The 19,290-nt window shown below is 53.0% G+C and overlaps 4 protein-coding genes across 4 annotated transcripts; 3 read left to right on the top strand and 1 right to left on the bottom strand.

Annotated features, from left to right (window-relative positions):
- Positions 1-100: 100 nt before the first annotated feature.
- On the top strand, positions 101-2,828 carry BKA55DRAFT_695907 (uncharacterized protein; the record flags this gene model as incomplete). The annotated part of the gene is made up of 5 exons (XM_046200214.1): positions 101-230; positions 925-1,174; positions 1,320-1,647; positions 2,098-2,388; positions 2,430-2,828. 5 exons carry the CDS (start codon positions 101-103, stop codon positions 2,826-2,828), a joined length of 1,398 nt encoding a protein of 465 aa, XP_046043610.1.
- A 1,044-nt stretch (positions 2,829-3,872) lies between these two features.
- On the bottom strand, positions 3,873-4,743 carry BKA55DRAFT_653663 (uncharacterized protein; the record flags this gene model as incomplete). Its single annotated transcript, XM_046197378.1, has 3 exons — positions 4,540-4,743; positions 4,383-4,481; positions 3,873-4,340 (listed from the first exon to the last, which is right to left on the bottom strand). The coding sequence occupies exons 1-3, from the start codon at positions 4,696-4,698 to the stop codon at positions 3,873-3,875; spliced, it is 726 nt and encodes a 241-aa protein (XP_046043609.1). The 5' UTR covers positions 4,699-4,743.
- Positions 4,744-5,682: 939 nt separating this feature from the next.
- Positions 5,683-6,101, top strand: BKA55DRAFT_598402 (uncharacterized protein; the record flags this gene model as incomplete). The annotated part of the gene is made up of 2 exons (XM_046196232.1): positions 5,683-5,839; positions 5,899-6,101. The coding sequence occupies 2 exons, from the start codon at positions 5,683-5,685 to the stop codon at positions 6,099-6,101; spliced, it is 360 nt and encodes a 119-aa protein (XP_046043608.1).
- Positions 6,102-6,603: 502 nt separating this feature from the next.
- On the top strand, positions 6,604-7,947 carry BKA55DRAFT_524014 (uncharacterized protein; the record flags this gene model as incomplete). Its single annotated transcript, XM_046188690.1, has 2 exons — positions 6,604-6,918; positions 7,018-7,947. The coding sequence occupies 2 exons, from the start codon at positions 6,604-6,606 to the stop codon at positions 7,945-7,947; spliced, it is 1,245 nt and encodes a 414-aa protein (XP_046043607.1).
- Positions 7,948-19,290: the final 11,343 nt, after the last annotated feature.

Genomic DNA, 19,290 nt, shown 5'->3' with positions numbered 1-19,290 from the left:
GTTCATGGCTTTGACATCGCTGAATGGAGACGAGGCATATGGTAACAAATTCTTCATGGGTATTCCAGTGCATGCGATCTAGTACACATTCGGGGTCAGCATGGAAACGACTCAATTGCGCTTGAGAAAGGCACACCAGACAGATATCGCAGTAGCCGCCGAAAATCTGAACCCTGTTGGGACACTTGATAGAGCCCTCTTCGCGATTAATACTCTGGACCTCGAGCCAGGTATGGAAGCTCACATAGTAATTCGCACAGGGGCAGCTCATCTTCAATGGAGAAGCGGTCGATCGATGATAGCCTGGTCGTGTGTTGATTCTCTCACAGAACGAGGAGGACAAGTCTGAATATCTATCAAGTCGCGACGTAGCTTTCGGCGCGGGCCCAACTTAAGAACACTGCAATTTTAGCTCAGGCAAAAGGCAACGCGAATTAACCAACGTCCCGCGGCATGGAGCGGGTGTCATTCTGATGGTAGAATTCGCGAGCAGTGACGGCATTGCCGAGTAGGCGAAGAGGACGAGCGCCGACATGATGACCCTCATCATTATGCATCGTCTATATGTGAGTCTGGGAGATTGCCTCTCTCGCTTGGTGTAGGTACAAAAAGAACAGACCTCCACAACGATGCCTGCAGCAAGCCAATCAGGGGTCTTAGGTGCCTGTGCCGTCGTTGTGCGATTGGTTGGGCTTGTGGCAGTCGGCGCGTTCAATTTGGCGGCTCAAGGAGTGCTTCAGGGCTTTCTACGGGGAACTAATCTGTACAGTGGGGGGGCAAAAAGTATTCGCAGGTGTGCAGGTAGGTCTGATGCTCGGAAGCTAGTCAGGGGTAGCTTGTCAGGTCCTCAATACCTTATATTACACCAAAATCAGCGGGATAACCTAGTATGAAGTACGTAAGTTAAGCTAAGCTACTAACTAGAGAAGCTAAGGCCTATCAACGCGACTTACACACCTGCGAATACTTTTTGCCTCCCACTGTACGCCGCGACCAGCGTCGTTGATCCAAAGGAGCCAGCACACGGGGTCGAAGATCTGAACCGCCTGTTGATCCACCCCAAGCCAGCCAGGACCCCTGAGGCTATGTCTAGTGGACGAAGGAAGCACGAGACCTACCAGAAACGGCTGGTGGCAGTCCACCAACATGGTGTTTCCTGTATCACCCTCCTAAAGTGAGGGGGCGCCCATCTTCAGGCCCCGTCTTGAGGCGGCCTTTGTCCAACCTTTACCTATCTCTTTGTGTCCGTCCCGCTTCCACTGGCTTGTCCCGCAGCCGTCATCGAAATTCTAGCCCCTGACCTTTCTCGTTCCCGTTAGATGGCCACTCTGTCGCATCCTCCTCAGTCGACGGTTCACCAGACTGCCTCCCTCTAATACCCTCGAGCAGCCTTCCACTCACTTCCGCTCCTCACTCTTGGAACAGTCCCATCCAGGCGTTGTCACTGCTGCTGCTATTGCTGTTGCCTCCCCGGCTCGTCCTGCTCAAGCCCACGTTTACGTCAACCGCCATACCGGCTCCGTCTCGAAACTCAACCAACGTTCGTCGAGCGGCATCCTCGCCCTGGTCGTGGCCGGCCCGGACAGGACTCAGAGCGCCATCGCCACCATTTTGGATCTCGCGATCCCCCCCCAAGACACTCCAACGGTACCCTTTCGAGACTCCCTCCTCCGCGCTCGACGCCCGCCTCAGAGGTCTCCAGCCCGGACAAGAACCCGCCGGCCCAGGAGTGCCTCGAGCCAGTCCCTGTTTGTCCAACATCAACCTGGCCAGCGCCGTCGCTACCCAAGCTGCTGTGACGAACAACTCGCCGTCCCAGCCTTACATAGCCACAGACCCCAACCAGCCACCTCCCATCAAGTCTCCCGTCACGGCAAACAAGATGCACTAAACATCCTCGCGCTTGCTGCGCATGACGGATGACGACCGGCCGTTCACGAGGGTATGTGCGACGGTTCTACCACTTTCACCGCCTGGCCGTTTTTCTTGCGCCGATGTGCAGCGTTCGCGCGAGGCATGCGGCAACCACCCTTTTGAAACGCCGCCTCCCTAACCCCTTTTTCGCCAGAGCATTGGCTGACTTTTGTTGTACAATAGGACTTCAAGGATCTCCTCTCTACCCTCGTCGTCAGTCTCTTGCCGCTGTCGGCCCACCACGTCCGACTGGCCCATGCCGAGTACACGTTCATCTCCGAGGATGCCATCAACAACCTCGGATCTCTCAAGTTCTCCCAGTCGAATCGCATGCCAGATCCCGAAGATCCCTCCTGCATCGTCACCACCGCGACAACCACCACCTTCTCCATGGCCAAGGACATGGCCCGACCCATCTGCCAACGCTTCGTCGATGCCCGTTTCGTTGAATCGGCCGACGGCAAGTACCAGCAGGTGTAAACATGAAGGGATCGGTCTGGCAGCTGACGCCTAAGGGAATCACCGTGCTGGACAGGTTTTGCTCGAGGAATGGTATTCAGCAGAAGCAGAAGTCGAAACTGGTCAACCTGGGCGCAACCAAGCTCGTCCTGCTGGACAGGGACTCCCAGAGCGATATGCTTCCCCATGACCAGGGCACCCTCGAAGTCATTTTCCGCCGGTTCGTGGGTGCTGACGGCCGGAACACTAAGGCGACCGTCAATGCAGCTGATTCGGATTCGTTGCATGATTACAAGAATGATCTCATCGGTGTCACGATGGCAGCCGAGCGCAAGGTCAACGGCAACATGTATCGAGATACCTTTACTGGCAAGGCCACCGCCGACTGGTTGATGGACTGCTGTATGATTGTTGACAAGCGAGAAACCGTCGAGATCGCCACCCTCTTTGTCTAGCACGATCTGACGGAGCCCGTCGCTCAAAACCGAGCCTACATGTCCCCAGAACCCGGGCTGCAACGTGTTCCAACCCACCAAACATGCCATTTATCAGATTTCCCAGCGAGGTAAGGATCTCATCAACGGTTCTGGCTCGAGGGGACGACGATTGCGCCCTGGTGACCAGCAGCCAGCATCTCGACTGGTACGACCTGGAGAATCTCGAGACCCTCTGTGTTGACTTGCGATACTCGAGACCAGAACGGAGTCTTGATGAATTCCAATCTTGGGCTCATAGTTCATCCGCAACTGCGGAATTTTGAGGTCGACCTCGGCGGATGAGGCCCTGAGCGAAGCCAGAGCCGGTCCGACCGAAAGAGACGTCTCTGCGCCGAATGCCGAACAAGCGTGAGGGGCCGGGCATCCTGTAACACGAATCATCCACTCACACCATATGCCTCATTTCGCAAGTCATTCGCATACAATCAACAATTCCGCAGCTGCGGCGTGGGGTTCCTTAGAGTCGACCGAAAACTTTTGAGCTCTTGCATCTGGGGAATAAGATACGTGGTATCTTGTCCGCCTACAGTGTCCTGCCATCCTTGAGCGCCACGCCCGTACACTGGCCTGGGCCCCAAAGGCCAGGCTGCTCATCTCCCCCAGCACGTACTCGTCCCCTATGTTGACGACTGCCTGCACCACGGCGCCCAACGCCTTGTCTGCCTCAGCAAAGCCCACGCTCAGGTCGTAGAGGATCCGGTGCAACCCCTTGAAGTCGACCATGGCAATAGCCCGTCCCAGCGGGTCTGTACCTCGTCGACGGACGGAAACTCAGAGTCGTTCTTGACGCCCATGGCTTTGTAGGCGGCAATGCTGTCGTCGCCGAAGCTGGATTGATCAGCCCTCAGCTTGCCCACTTCGTGGTACCATGGGACAGTAGAGCTCGTCGCTGCGCCAGATGCAGTTGAAATCAAATGATACCTAACAGCCTTACTTTAGCGCTTACCCCGACCCAGAACCACAACCGTTCCAAGACCACAACACGTCCAGACCACTGCTGGCTCATGAGAGCTCCCCTTGGATCACTACTAAATCGTTACTACACGCCGACAGAGTTCGCAAGCAATTGTCAATGTTGCCGATAACACGATCGGCTCTGACAGCCTCCTTCTTGCATACTGACTGGATATACTGAAGTTGGGATTCGATATCGCGTATCCGTCGCGCACAGCTGCGCAGGACTTTGATGGCAAATTCGCTCATAACTTCCAAGTCGGCAAAGCTCTGGAACTCAACAAGCTCTTCAATGTGGTATGCAGCAGTCGAGGTGATAATATCGTGCAAGGCAACATCCCCTGTTGAAACCGAAGCTTCCTTGACGACATGAGAGAATGACTCTGCTAACCAACTGTCTCGGAGGATGGATTGTATCTTGGAGTTCGCCAGCTGGGTCAGCTTTGAGACGTTGTAGTAATCGGCGATCGCGTTCACGCGGACGTGACAGAGTAATGCTTCGGTCACCTCCGTCCTCTCAGTTTCGTGACCCGTAGCGGAGCCGCTCGCCTCGTGGACATAGCCGACTTCATATTCCTCGGTGTACATAAAGTTGACCATGCGCCGAACGGTGGCGACGTCGAATGCTTCCACATTCAGGACCTTCGTTCTAGCCTCCTGCACTCTGCGTAAGCTCACCATGCGCGTTCTTGATGCGCCTTCCGTGGTAAAGTACCTGAAATTCTCCTTGCAAGGCAGCAGTAATAACTGGGGACTGCGGGCAAACAATGGCTTTGTGGAGATAAAACTGCTGCTCCTGGCAGACTAGGGTAAAGTCGCTGTATTCTCTAGAATGTAAAAGCTGGAATAGAAAGGAAGAACTCTGAGATGCCATTTGGTCCGAGGACGCTAGGAGTGAATTAAAAAAAAAAAAAAAAAAGATTTCAATCTGGCTGCAATTTTTACTACCCAGCCTTGGAAAACAAGAGGATTAATACACTTGGTATTCAAGCATGATCACAACTACGCCCGCTGGAGTATTTTTTAATCCGCTCTAGATGCCGAACGAGTGTCTGACACTAATAGGTAATGAAATCTAGCCAGGCAGGAAATTATTCTTGATATGGCTAGCCCAGGACGTGTCATGGGAGAAATGTACTTGGGAGCGACGACCTTATGCTGCGCCACCAGCTTTCGTCAATGTGCCGCCGCCGCCCCAACCTGTGGCAGCACCATCTAATTGGCTGGCTGGTTGCCAGAGTCGCCACCAGAAGCCACTTGTGCCCCACTATACGCTGTTACGAGCATGCCGAACCTTATTTTGGCTCAACATTGAGCAGTTGCTCCAATGGGGCCAGCAGCGGTTTCTTTCCCCAGGGCTCTCTCATTAATCCCAGCTCTCCCTTCCACCTTGGGCTCTTTGCGCCGCATTTCAACCCAGTTATTCATCATCCCTACCGTCATCAATCGAGCTGGGGTCTCCCCGTTTCGCCGCGACAGGAAATCTTTCCCCGACCGACCCGACGACACTACTCGTTCACAAAGTCGGAGCGTCCAGACGAAAACCTTGATTATCATCGCCCGCTGAAAGCGCTGCTTGTGGACAACACCTGCTGTTCTGTCAGTGGTCGCGCCGGCGGCGCCTCATCACAACGAAGCAAATCTGCGGCGATTCCGTACCTTGGAACGGCGATTAAATGACTGCCTCAGTGCATTGGGGGTGCAGCCATCTGCAACACAACTCACCGTGCGTCGCCTTTCACGTATAAAGGACACCAGCAAACCCATCAGATAGTCTTGCTATTGCAGCCGACATCTATACCTCGATCCTATACCGTTCATCTCTCCATAACGTACCCTTCCATCTCAACCAGTCAAGATGGCCTCCGCGACCAAGGCGCACAACTACAAATTTGCCCTGGAAAAGTACATGCTTCTCCAGGAGCAGCATGCGGAGCTCTCCAAACACCTTCAGCAGATCCGCCCCCGCAAGCAGTCTACGAGTAGTATCTCGCCTCGTTCCTCCAGCCGTCGTCGTACAAGTCGTCATCGCCGAAGCTGCATTCACGAAGCAGCGAACGGCAACCATCGAGAGCGAAGGCGCCATGCAGCGGCTGGAGCGAATCCCACCGCGACGCCGATACCCTCGACACCATTGTCGACGAGAAAGCGCTATACGAGATCTCCGCCGAAGAGCCGCGACTATTCGACGTCAACGAGAGCATCAAGCGCGTGCTGACGGAGCTGCTGAACTGCGAAACGATCCGCGGCGACAATTCCATGCGCAGAGGAAACTGATGGAGACGGAGAAAGAACTTCGATCAGGGCGCCGGAGAAGGAGCTCTCGTTGCACAGAATGATCAAGACGACAATCAGCTACCACCTTTATTCTTAATACTAATTTTTGCATAGGCATTTGGCGCCTTGGGAGCGATTCCACGGGAGGATTGGCTGCGATATTCGCGCTTTGGGAAAGAGGACAACCACAGGGGTCCTGTTTGATACATTCGATTAAAGCACTCAAGTTTCATTCTCGCCCTCAAGGGAAGTGGCACATAACCAGCCGTACGATTAAGCTGACCCCCAGGATCCAATCCGACGGTTTCATGACTGCATACCAAAGCCTCTCCTTATCTTATCTTATCCTATCTTATCTCATCTCATCTCATCTCATCTCATCTAATCTAATGAGTCACCTGACAACCCCGCTCGCCGGTACATCTACAGTCGTAAATTCGAACTGAACTGAACTGAACGTCACGCTCGACATCTACTATGGTGTACCCTTGCCTCCTTCAAAATGCCTACTATCTCCCATCTCCCAATCGAGATGCTTTGCTCGATTGCTAATCTTCTCGATGACGAAGCCTTCTTCCGGTTTCGGCAAACGTCCCAGTTGATTAATAACAGTACAGCCTCGCAATTCGCCACGCGATACTTCGAACGCCGCTGTGTCTTTCTGCAGCGCCACAGTCTGGAGGCTCTTATCGATATTGCGCGTCACCCGACGTTCGGTCCCACAGTGCAGTCGCTCGACATCAGCATCGCCCACATCACAAAGGACCCTGATCTCTGGGAACGGGACATGCAGTATCGCCCAGAGGAGGGTAATGAAGTGGAAATAGATGAGCCAAGCCCAGAAGACCAGGGCTCTTCGCCGAGCAGTCCGTGGTCTGAAGATTCCCACGTGCCAGACTTTGAGTCTTCCGCCGAGAAGGAGAAGGCAGTAGTAAACACCATCGCGTATAGTCGTTATCAGGACGATCAGAGATATATAATGGAGTGTGGAATGGCTACTGCATACTTGACCCTGGCGCTTACTGCAATGCCAAACTGCAGGACGATCATTCTCTCAGGCCAAGACCGTCCTTGGGGCGCAAGGCTACAGGCCAAACAAACGGGTTTATGGCCGACTACCAACACCGACACAATTGAGAGTGGCGAGTTCGCGAGACATGCACTACAAGTCGTGCTTGCAGCTGTGGTTGCAAGCCGTGTCTCGCTAGAGGAGCTTGACATACTGTTTAACCTCCAGGATTTCCGCGCTGGCTCACATGAGTTTGTCTCGGATCTCGCTGCCCAGCAGATACGCTCCTGTTTCCTCGACCTGGATACCCTCCGCTTGAACGTCTGTTCGGAGTACTTTACCCTCTCGGATAGCGGGGCGGGCAGTCTTGTGCGATTCATCGAGCTTTTCCCGACCGCGACGCTTCTCGATCTGCGCATGGGTGGCCGTAACAAGTTGTCCCTAGTCACCGCGATCGCCGGATCTCTGCAGATGACAGCCCTCCGGGAGTTGGAGCTCCACTGGGTGAATTGCACCGCAGATGCGCTGGTTAAGATTCTATGCCGGCATCAGGGCACCTTAAAAGACGTGCTCTTCAACGGTGTGCATATCCATGAGACTCAAGGTTGGCCGCTAATCTTCTGTGTCCTTCGCGACAAGCTAAGCGTCGAAAGCTTGCTAGTCGCGAACTGCTTGAGCGCAAAACAGTGGGTTAGGTTCCGTAAACCTGGGGGCGAAGAACGAGGTATCCAAATTCGCTGCGATTGGGACTCGCTTACTAGCGCCATCGACCGGATTGTGCTGGAAAAGGTAGAAAATCCAAGGATGCGATCTCACTTTGGTTTGTCGGGGTATTGATATGACCCTCTTGCAAGCTACCACGAAACGGATGTTTAGAAAACACCATGATACCGATGCTAGCTATTGAATTTGCTTTAGTTCATTTTCTGTACTACCTGCTTTCTTCGGTTATTCTACTTGGACTCGTTATTCTTCTCGGCAATCTATTTCGAAGGCCTGCTCCACCTCATCCATCTTCTCTTACCATGCAATACCCACCTGCCGTACGTACCCGCCAACCGTACAGCAAAAAAAAAAAAACCCCCCATACAAAATGCTTATTTTCCCTTATACGATGCGTACCCAAAACTGGACTTGTTGACCTGGAACAATGTCTTTTAGATTGAGAATCTCATCAGGTTTGATATTATCAAACTGATTTTTCGATAGCATTCGCGGTATGGTCGCATGGCACTAATGTAAAATGTCTCAAAATACTTTCCTCGTCACCCAGCCTTCCTGAAGCTTCATCAATTCTTTTCCTACACCAGCCTGCTTTCATCGCCTCGAAAATGCTTTAGGGGAGACGTGTGCATTCCTTTAACCGTTCTAGAAATGTGTGGAAGATAGAGAGGGAAGGAGAGTCGCGAGTGCTTCTCAGGTCGTGGTCGCCTAATAGCGAGGGCAAATCTTTCCAAAGATCGCGCTGTCCTTGGACAGGTCGATGAATTTGGTAAAGTCTTTTCCTATTGCTAGATTGACCGCTGCATTCGGTGAGGGTGCAAGCCTCATCCGGTGACGCGGCGGTACCTTCCTGCAGTAGAAGATGTGATCCGGTGCTTTGCGTCGGCCACATGAGCAGACCAGGCGTGCATCGTCGTGGTCGAATCTTTCGTGATACGCGGCGAAGTCTCCGTGAAGGGACCTCGCTGCCAGCAGATGGTGCAAGGCTGCTCGCGGGAGCGAGAGCTCCGGCGGACAGCCTGTGGTCGCCTTGAGATTGAGTCTCTTGTATTGTTCAGGAGCGGAGGCGGACCACCACGCCTCGAATGTCTCTTTCGGATTCTGTCTCGCGATTTTTCGCAGATAAGCCAGCGTTGGTCGAGTCCCTTCGGGCTCAGGGAGCAACGATGCTGCTTTGGCCAGTTTATCGGCTCGTTCGTTGCCAGGGATATCGGTGTGTCCTGGCACCCAGCGTACCTGTGTGGCTCCATGCGATGCCGCCAGAGCCTGAAAGTCGAGAAAGATGCCTTGAGAGGAGTCGGACGGTGTGCCTCGCAGGCATGTGGCGGCCGCGAGGTTGTCTAGGCAGATGAATATGTTTTGGGACGCTGATTCTTGCAGGTTCAGGGCGGCTTTTAAGCCCTCTAATGCTCCTGTGACTTCAGCGTCGAAGACCTCGGCAGGCCCAAGGCGACCTGATCCGTCAAAGATGGGGATATTGTCCTGATAAATGGTGAAGCCGTAGCTGGCAGCCCCTTCCGAGGACAAAGAGCCATCCGAGTATACAACCAAGGTGAGCGGGTCGAGTGACTGAACCCAGCGGAGAAAAGCGCTAGCTGTTTTCTCCTTTGATGCTGCCTGTAGCGGTAGCATTTGTTCTTGTTGGAAGCATCGCCGAACGAGCTTCGGTCGCGTACAGGGTGCGAGGAGTTCGTCCGTGCGTCAAAGACGTGTCCTGAAACCGCTTTCTATCTGTACTTGATATTTTCGTTTGATGAGGTCATGGTAAGTACATTGGCTAGGTGGGCGCGTCCGGCTCGCTAGAGGGTGAGCCTCATCAAGCGACTTGAGTCGCGCGGAGAACCTAAGACGCCGTGCTTCAAGTAGTTGGTCGACTGGCGGTATCCCGCTTTCTCGGTGGAGGATAGTGATAGGTGTCGTCTTCCAGACGGGGAGTATAGCTCTCATGGCCTGGTTCATGGCTTTGGTCATTCTCTGTATAAGATGCTGGTTGCTTGATGGTATGTCTTTCGTAGGCTGGTTCCACCGTGGCCTGGATGTGCCCGGGTACCACGCCTCGGAGCCGTGGAGCAGCACCGGCTCGACACATGCTCTGACGGCACTCCGCACGGCGCTCGGCAGAGGGCCGTGTATTATATTGGTCAGTCCTCGCAGGTGGTAAGCGACGGCCTTTGCCTTCGCCGCCCACTTCTCTACATGGACTCGGAACGATAGCCTGCTGTCAAGCCAGATGCCAAGCCAGCGTAGAGCTGGCTCGGGATGTTTCTCGACCTCGCCATGACGTACTGCCGGTGCAATCTTGAATTTGCCGCGAGAGAAGTGCATGACTTCGGTCTTCTTTGGGTCGAAGGACACACCGTTCGCTGCGCCCCAACGCACCATCTCGTTGATAGAATTGGATGCCATGGCAGTGGTTTCGTCCACTGTGTCGCCTATGGACAGGATGGCCGTGTCGTCTGCATAGCCGAAGCGACCCTGGGGGTTGCCCAGTTGGTAGATTGGCTCAGTATAGAGTAGAAAGAGGATTGGCGATACCGGTGAACCTTGAGGAAGGCCGCACTGGAGAGGAGAAAAGGGGGTGGTGGTGTCTTGATACCTGACGCGAGCCGATCGGTCCCCCATGAAGGACTCGGCCCATCTAGCCAGATGGTCGGGCCAGCCTTGTTCGCGGAGACGAAGAACAAGCCTGTTGCGCATTACTGTGTCGAAAGCACCTTCGATATCCATTGTGACCAGGGTGACCACTTTCTTGCGTGCAAACGCTTCTTCGATATCGTGGATCAGGGCGGCTACCAAGTCTGTTGCCGACCTCTTGGGGAGCGCTCCGGCCTGCTGCGGGTGGAGAATGCTGTAGTGTACAGATGCCCACGCTAGGCGGCGCGCGATCAACCGTTCTAGTCCCTTACCGAGGCACGAGAGCAGAGAGACAGGTCGCCAAGCTCGTGGCGACGTGAGGTCACGGCGTCCGGGCTTGGCGATCATGACCACTTCTGCCTCTTTGAACGGTTTCGGGTGGTGGCCTATAGAGAGGCATCTTTCGAACAAGCGACGAACGTGTGTCCCGATTATGTGCCATACGGCTTTCAGGAGATCGACGGTGATGTTGTCTGACCCTGGAGATGTATTGCCTGTGTGGATGGTCGCATACTGCGCCTCGTCTAGTGAGATTTCGTGCGGAAATGGAATCGATCTAGAGGGAGAGATTGATGCCCAAGGGTTGTCGATGTCGTCATCTGCAGTCCGTCGTTCTAACGTAGCCTGTCGGAGTGCGTTGGCCTTGTCCATCTGGGTTTCGTACACGATGTCGCCAACCTGTAAGGGTGGCGGCTGGAAAGCTCCAGGAGATTTTAACCAGCGAACAGCTTTGAAAACAGCGCTGCTATTGGAGAAGCTATCGATGAGGTTCCGCCAGTACTGTCTCTTAGCACGACGGACCACGCGATGAAAGTCTCTCTTGGCGATTTGAACATCCTGGTTGAAGCCGAGAGGGTAGAGTCGTCTGATGGCGCGGAAGGCAGCCGCGGCGCCGGCGCACTCCTCCGTCCACCAAGGAGCTGGGCGTCCACCCTTCCGCGTGGGTCGGCCGGCTGCCTTCGCTGCCGATGTCAGGAGATTCACGATTGCAGTGGCAAGCTCGTCCAGCTCGGGTGCAGTTAAGTCGGCCGTAGGAAGCCCAGCGGCTCCTAGCTCAACAAGCTCAGCGAACCGTTTAAGTTCATCCTCTGTCGTCACCCGGATCCGGCCCGGTTGATTTGGGGCTGGCCTGGCGTCGGGTAGGGTCAGGCTGAGTGTGAAATGGTCAGAGCTAGTGGCGAGATGGTCCTCGACGGTGGCTTCGGCCAGTGGCATATTGGTAAAGGCAAGATCGATCGTGTTGCCGTATGGGTTTGTTGGAATATCTGGGGTGTTGAGTAGGTTGAGATCATTATCTGATGCCCAGTCTGCGATGTCTCGGCCGCGGTTGGTGGCATGACCTATCTGCCAGCTACGATGTCTGGCATTAAAGTCGCCGGCAACAAGGCAACGTTCCGGGACAGGCCACCGAAGCAGCGTGTTCAGGGCGTCCCTCTCGTCATTCTGGCGATAGAAGTTGACTACCGTCATGCCATTGACCGTAAGCCAGAGTATGTCCCGGGTCTGAAAAGGCCGGATCTGATCAGCCAAGAGCCTTGGATCTCGTCGGACGTACGCCATGACTCGAGGCCGGGTGTCGTTGCTGTTCCACACCTCGACAGGCGTGAATGCATCGTATGCAGGGTGGGTTTTGGTCAGGGATCGAGTGTCTGTGTGAGAAGTCCACGGCTCCTGTAGAAGGACGATGTCGTATCGCTCCGAGTCGGCCAGCGCCAGGGCGCAGTCGTGGGCCGGGGGGATCTTGCCGACGTTAGCCTGAAAGATCCTGAGCGGCTTCTTGTCGTTCTTTCGTGTCTGCGAGTATCTATTCCTGGTCAAGAGGACGAGTGATAAGAACTATGCGCCGTTTTCGCGGTGAGCCTGGTCGGGGATGCTCGGGCTCCTCCTCCGCTTCGTAGCCCGCCTGAGGGCTTGTGGCCACCATGATGCACGAGGGTGCTCCTGATGCCGCTGGACTTGGACCACGAATGCTCGGCTGTTCGTGCGATGCGATGTCGTCGCTTTGTTGGGCTTCCAGATGCGACTCTGGTTGTTGTGCTAGGTGTCGTTGTCGGTATGTCTCTGCGCCCACTGTCCGGACATGTTCTCGTTGCTCTTTAGTGAGTCGGCGGAGGACGCCGTGCACTCTCTTTGGCCGAGCTGGGCACCTAAGAAAGCTGGCCTGGTGAGGGCCTAAACAGTTGATGCACTGCTCTGGTGCAGTGCAGTTGTTTATAATATGGCCAGTCTTACCACAGCGTTGGCAAACTAGCTGTCTATGGCAGTTGCGAGCAAAGTGGTAGCCCCAGCACGTTTCACACTGTCTAGGTCGGTCGGTTTTGTCAATCAGTCTCGCCGCGCTGCTGCCAAAGAGCGACCAGAATCTCTTTGTGGGCTTCAGAAAGGACACAAGCAGGGTCTTGGTCAAGGGGTTGTCCGAGAATTGTCGCGAAGGACGTATATCAACAGGCTTGAGCCCCGTCTGGATTTCTATCTCGTCGCTGACGATGCTGTCACTATCCACCTCTTTACCGTGAAAGTCGGTCAGCCTTGTGGGGAAGTCTGAGACCACATAGGTGAACCATGCCTTGTTCGTTTCTACTGTCGTGGCTCCCAGTTCAGCCGCCCACTCGGCCTGCTTCTCTACGAGAAAGTCGCGTGTTGCAGAGTCGGCAGTCAGGACGGCCCATCCCGATCTGACCTGGAACACCTGTCGAATCTTGTCCGAGACGGCTCCAAGTTTTTCCTGGATCAGGGTTCGGATTGCATAGCTACTGTGGGCCCTGGCCGGAGCCCCGGCCTCTAGACGGATGAAGACACGGAGGTCTTGTTGGGGTGGGGCGATGGTCGTTTGTTGCCCTTGGCGATGAGGTGGATCTGTTTGGCGGCGTCCATGTTGTTGTTGTCTGTGGGTTAGACGGTCACGGTCAGTGGGAGGCGAGGCAGCGGCTACGCTGCTGTAGGTAGGCTTGGGGATAGCAGGTCTGGCACTGGAGAGCTCTCGTTTCCAGGAGTCGAGGAAGTTGTCGGCAAACTGTTGAGCGAAACGTCGTTGCGGTCCGGTGGTGAATTGTTGTGCGGCTTCTTCGAACTTGGCGCAGAAGGCCTGGAATACCATAAGTTTGGCATTGTACTCCTCTATGCGTTCGCGCGCGAGATTATTGGCTGATTCGATGATAGAGACTGGTTGCTGTTCAAAAGCCGATGAGGGGCTGGCACGCTCAGCTCCTTCCGTAGCTGCAGCGATGGTAGCGGCATTGAGTGGTGAGGATGGTGTCTGAGCCATCCGCCTGGGACCGGGTGAAACACCAATGGTGCCGTTCACGGCCGCAGGGCTGTTCTGCAAGAGGGCTGCACGGGCTCCTCGGTTCAGATTGGCGGGAGTGTGGATCCCCAGATCGAAGGGGTCCGGGGCAGCTGGCGGGATCGTCATAGACGAAGCCATCGCCGCGGCTAGCGACTGCGCAAGGGGCAAGTTGAGGCGTTTGTTGTGCACTTGTTAAGGGTTTAGGTGTAGACAGGGCCACTTTCTTAACACTTGTATGCCAAGAAAGTGTGATGTCAAAGGAAGGTTGTGAGCCACGAAGTGTTGGAAAAATATCAGCGTGTTCTAGGGTAGCTCCTTAACGAGAAGCTCTCATCGCGGCACCTCGAATGGTTGAAAATTGAAGCCTCGGTCCTTAGCAGTTGGGAAAACTGGTCTCTAGGTGCTATCACCCTGATGCTCTTGACGGCTATTATCTTCGTTGATGAAGCTACTATCATCGTACGCATTAAGAGCCTCTGCGGATGAATCTATAGGTATTGATCGAGATGTCATTAATCAATTCGAAATAACTTGTACGATGGTAAAGGTGGAATCAATTGATGACGCAGCACTACGTTCCCCTGATGTACCTCCTGACAAATGTGGGGATGTGGGGCCCGGTACGGCCGGGAGGTTCAACACAACTCAAGGGATAGTGTTATTGTCGTCTCAGAATCCCAATTCATCTGGATATACAAGTTTCTGAATGGGCTAAGGAGCAGCATAGGCTCTCTTCCAGTATGCCGTGTCCTCCTTACTAGCAGCCGCCTTATTCTTCCGTAAGTTCTCATTCATGGATTTTACATATTCGTTGGATGGAGTCGAGGTGCGTGGCAGCAAATTATTCATCGGCATCCCAGCGCTTGCGGTCTAGTAGCATATTCGGGGTCAGCGTGGGAACGACTTAATTGCGCCTGGGAAGACCACACCAGACAGAAATCGCACCGGGTACCAAATATCAGGACACTATTGCGGCACTTGACAGAGCCCTGTTCGTGATCAATAATCTAGACTTGGAGTCAGGAATGGAAGCTTACATAGTAATTCGCGCAGGGGCTAGTCATCTTAGGGAAGATGCGGTCGATCAAAGATAGCATAGGCGTATGTCAATTCTCCAACGGGACGAAGAGGAAAGATGTAAAAGGATCAGAAAGAATGAGACCAAGGATCCGCAGGGCCGGGGGATTGAATCTTCCTAACATGGCCTTCAACACAACAGGGATAAAACATTATCTATAGGTTAATCAACGACCCAACAGCTGGAGCGGATGTCATTCTGATGGCAAAAGTCGCCAGCAATGACGGTGTTGCCGGATAGGAGAAGAGCACGGTCCCTAGCATGACGGCCGTCACCGTTCAGCATATTCTCTATGTAGGCCCATGGGATTAGGATACGACCTTTCTCTCATGAAATTGGTGCAAAAAAGACGAACAGATCTCCGGAACGAACCTGGCTAAACGTGATTGGTTTGGCTGTATCAGTTAGGCAATTTTTGCGTTCAATTGTCGGGTGGCTGGCCCGAGGGCCATGAGGGCCCAACTGTTAGGCTCAGAGCTGCCGTACGCCTTCCTATTCGCCCAACGACGCACTTAACTGGTCCAGCAGTGAGTTTTGTATGCCACTTACTAAACGTGGATGTAGGGTCAAGAACTGCCGAATGATTTTGCCTCATGGAACTGGCTGCAGTGAGAATACTGTGCTTTCCCGGTGGTAGAGACGAGAAGACAAGCGCACGTCCACAGGTGCTAGGCTTCTCGCACATACAGCGCCCAAAAAAAAAAAAAAGCCCGCTACTATGGTGCTTTGACCCCCAAAGAATTGAGTTCTCTGGCGCCAATAGAGTTCCGGCTAGATTCCCGGGCGCCCGCCAACATCATCGCGGATAGTTGCGCTTAGTTGTTGACGACCCCTTTCTCCAGAAGTTTAGGTTTCTTATGTCCAACCGCAGCGACGATAATAGCCATGGTCGACATATACGGCCCATTTGCTCCGAGTTTGTTTTCTGGATCTCTTAACAATTCTCTCACCCCCGTCTATGATTAGAATAGGGACAGCACAGTGCATTGGTACAGCCAAGGCTGAGAAAGATGTTTTTTGCTGGGGTCCCTGGAATTTTGTGTATGAGTTTCGTGATTGAGGGTAGGGCACAACGCCACACTAAGCACGCCAAAAGAAGACTAATTTCGAGCACAAAACGACAAATAATGACGTTGTCTAAGTCATACATGGTCAAGACAGAGCCCTGCATTTGGGTGAGACATGCCATAGAGGGAGGGCATCAGAAAAAAACGTTTGCCAAACCAACGTGTGGTTGTAGAGTTTCCAAGGGCAACGCGCGCCATTTGGTTCGCATACTATCACATCACGTTGCATCAACCACCAAAGGAAAGGTGTGAACAGCCTCTGTCATCGGGCAGTAGTAGAAAAAATGATACTTTCACTGGTTCATTGTCTCGCCATCTAGGTTTGGGCCTCTCTGATATGCGCCGAGAGCTTCAACGGGTAAGTCAGGGCAGGTCATAATTCAAGGGATGAACTGTATTCCGCATTGGGTCCTTTTGTCTTGATAAGTGGTACCATGCGATACCCCTCTACCGATAAGACCCCTCTACTGATAAGCAAAAAAGAAGTTTCCCCATACAAACTGCTATTTTTCGACCCCCTTACCAAGAGTCACCAAAATACGAAAAACAAATTGATTCCTATCATTCAATTGAAATTCATTCGAATTTCAATATTCTCTTGGTTTTTTAACTGTGCGGCCTGCGCGGGTGCGTGCGACAGGTAACTCTTCCACCTCCGAAGTTGAGCCCTCATTCTCTTCCACTCCTCCCACCTCGATCACTTCCTCAGCAGCCTCCGTCTCTTCAGTTGCCTGGGTTGGGCTAGAAATAGCTTCACCTGCCACTAGTGTCTCGGCTAATGTCATGAACTTCTTATTGGGATTCGGTATCGCCTTTCTCTTCTTGCCTCTACTCAACCGGCCGACTTCCTCCTTTAGACTGGCTACTCTAGAGCTTAGCGAAGCGATCTTTGACTCTTGCGCTTCGAACCCTTTCGATATCACAGAGTACCGTCTTCTGGTTGAGGGGCTCTTGTTCTTCCCCAGACCCCTGATATGACGGCTGGTCTTTGGCGTATTGTCAGAGTCGACTTGCCCGTCTCTATGGCTGTCTGATGCAAGCGTCGTTTCCTTCTTGTCTGGCTGGATCTCAGGATGTCTGAGTGCTTTACGTCGAGAAATTGGCCAGTTTCCAGTCACTCTCCAGCCTGAGAGGATGTTTTTCTTCGTCATGCCCACTTCCCTGGCTTTGGCATAAGCCTTGATGAAGTTGACCTTATCTACCGGTGCAGAATCAGTCAGGCTTATCAACTTTTGGAGTTCTTTGCGATAGGCAGCCTTTGAGGTATTGAATACACCATTGTCCAGCGACTGAAGGCCGTGGGAGCAATAGGCCAGAAGGTAACAACAATATACGTTGTTCAAAAAACACGTAGCCATCCACTCATCCTGAATTTAGAGTCAACGACATTCTCGATTCACAAGATCCAGAACAGGCAGATACGCACAGATACATGGCTTCGATGACCATCTAATATAATAAGCCTCGCATAGGACTCATCTTCCGGCTGCGTTTGGGGAAGATAGACCTCTCTGAGCTACTCGACTGCGATATAGTTGTCTGTCCAGCCATTGTCGGACGTGATATAGTACCAGTCGGCTACCTCCTTAAGCTCATCAATAAACCACTATTACTGAAGCTCTTTGCCTTTAAAAATAATCCCCGGTTTCAGAAGGCGGCCATCTGCAGTCACGGCTTCGAGAAAGCTAGTCCAAGCACGGGACTGAGGGCCTTTGAGGAAGGCCTTCCTCTTAGGGTCACCACTGCCAATAACCAAGGAATCCAAACCTAGAATCGGAATAAATCAGTGGGTCTACTAAGAGAAACGACAAATACTCACCAAATCCAGCCATAATTCTGCTCTCGTCAACATTAACAGTATTCTCAGGCTTGATCCAGCCATACTCGCTCTCGCGGATATCAAAGTACCAATTGACGGCGGTTGGGGTAAAAGGATTGAACCTAGACGCCTCCTGACGTTTTCCTATCTTCGTTTTTATGGGTGGATGCCGTTTCATGAACCTGGCTAGCCAGTGTACGCCGATAGGCCTCTCCCTGCCGTCGTAGGAGGGCAGTGACGGTAGCGCGAACTTGACTGTGAGAAGGAGCATAGCCCAAGGCCTCTTATCGAAGTATCCAGGTGACTAATCTGGACTCATAAGATTTGGATAGCAGCTGGGCAGGCTGGGTGACCTCAGGTTTTGACGGTAGACCTCTTAATCGGTCTGAAAGAGTCGTCTGGGACATGCCGTGCTTCTGGACGGATTGGTTCTGGGAAAGGTCGTTGTCTGTGACATCTAACATTGCTTCGGCAACTTCATCTTATGTATAAGATTGGCGAGGCATTTTTAAGACGGTTGCAGGGGTTTGATGTAGGTAAAAGATCTCATGGAGGTTCCAGGAGGCCAAGTCATGGAGAGCCATCCGTAGGAGTTTTACATTGGTTCTGTGCGTCTAAGCCACTTACGTCACCTCAAAAGCAATGTGATACAATCAATCAACATGACATTTTCGACAAGATGGTGCTTACCCTGGCGGGATAGGTCCAGGCTGGGCCCAGAACCGTGTTATTGAAAAAAGGCAGTTTGTATGGGGAAACTCTTTTTTTGCTTACCGGTAGATCGTGTTACCGGTGGGTGGGTACTGCATGGTAGTGGATTCAGGTCGATCTGGATCGTCGGTCATGTCGGAGCTTTGAGCTTTGAGCATTGACAAAGGCTGAAAATCGAGCTCTGATCTAACAAGTTAAAGTAACGATAATTGGCCAATTCTAGACCCTTGAAACTTGAACTTGGCTTTATTCGAGAAAACGTGACCAAGAAAGAGGGAGGATGTTAAGCGAAGTAACCCAATGGACTAGATCGGCGCCAGGTGTATCTCCTTCTTTGGCTCTCCTTCCAGATTTGACCTGCTATAAAACGCACCTTCCCCGAGCGCCACTGCCTCGGAACGGCCATGACAGCCCAAAACGTAAGGTGTTGCCGTACCTGAGTCATGGCAATAGTGGCGCCTATCAATATTGGCTGATTTTGACTCCGTTTTCTGCTCGAGCCCTCCATTCTTTCAAACATCATCAACACCCGCCCGAGCCATGGCGGCTCATATATCAATGACGATGATTGATAGGAAGATTTTTGTACGATATTTCAGCCCTCGCTCGAAGAATCAGCATGCCAAGACTGTCAGTCTCCAGGGGGGGTTTTCATCTTCGAGCATCATGGTGGGGCGGTAAGCCCTGCCTCGGTTACACGACTCCTCGTGGCCCCAGGGACCTCCTGGGGACTTGGGGACCACTGTGACGGGAGATGATGTGTGATAGAGCAAGACTACCAACGAGGTATCGACTGGCGGCCATTGGCAATCTCCTAGTCTGTTCTCTACAGGCCCTGCCAATCTTTTCCGTTTTTGGCTAC

The sequence above is a fragment of the Fusarium redolens genome (genome assembly GCF_020744475.1).
Source record: "Fusarium redolens strain MPI-CAGE-AT-0023 chromosome Unknown BKA55scaffold_20, whole genome shotgun sequence".
Classification (NCBI taxonomy): Eukaryota; Fungi; Ascomycota; class Sordariomycetes; order Hypocreales; family Nectriaceae; genus Fusarium; species Fusarium redolens.
Note: the sequence above shows the minus strand (reverse complement) of the source record. Positions and strands in the feature narration are given on the sequence as shown.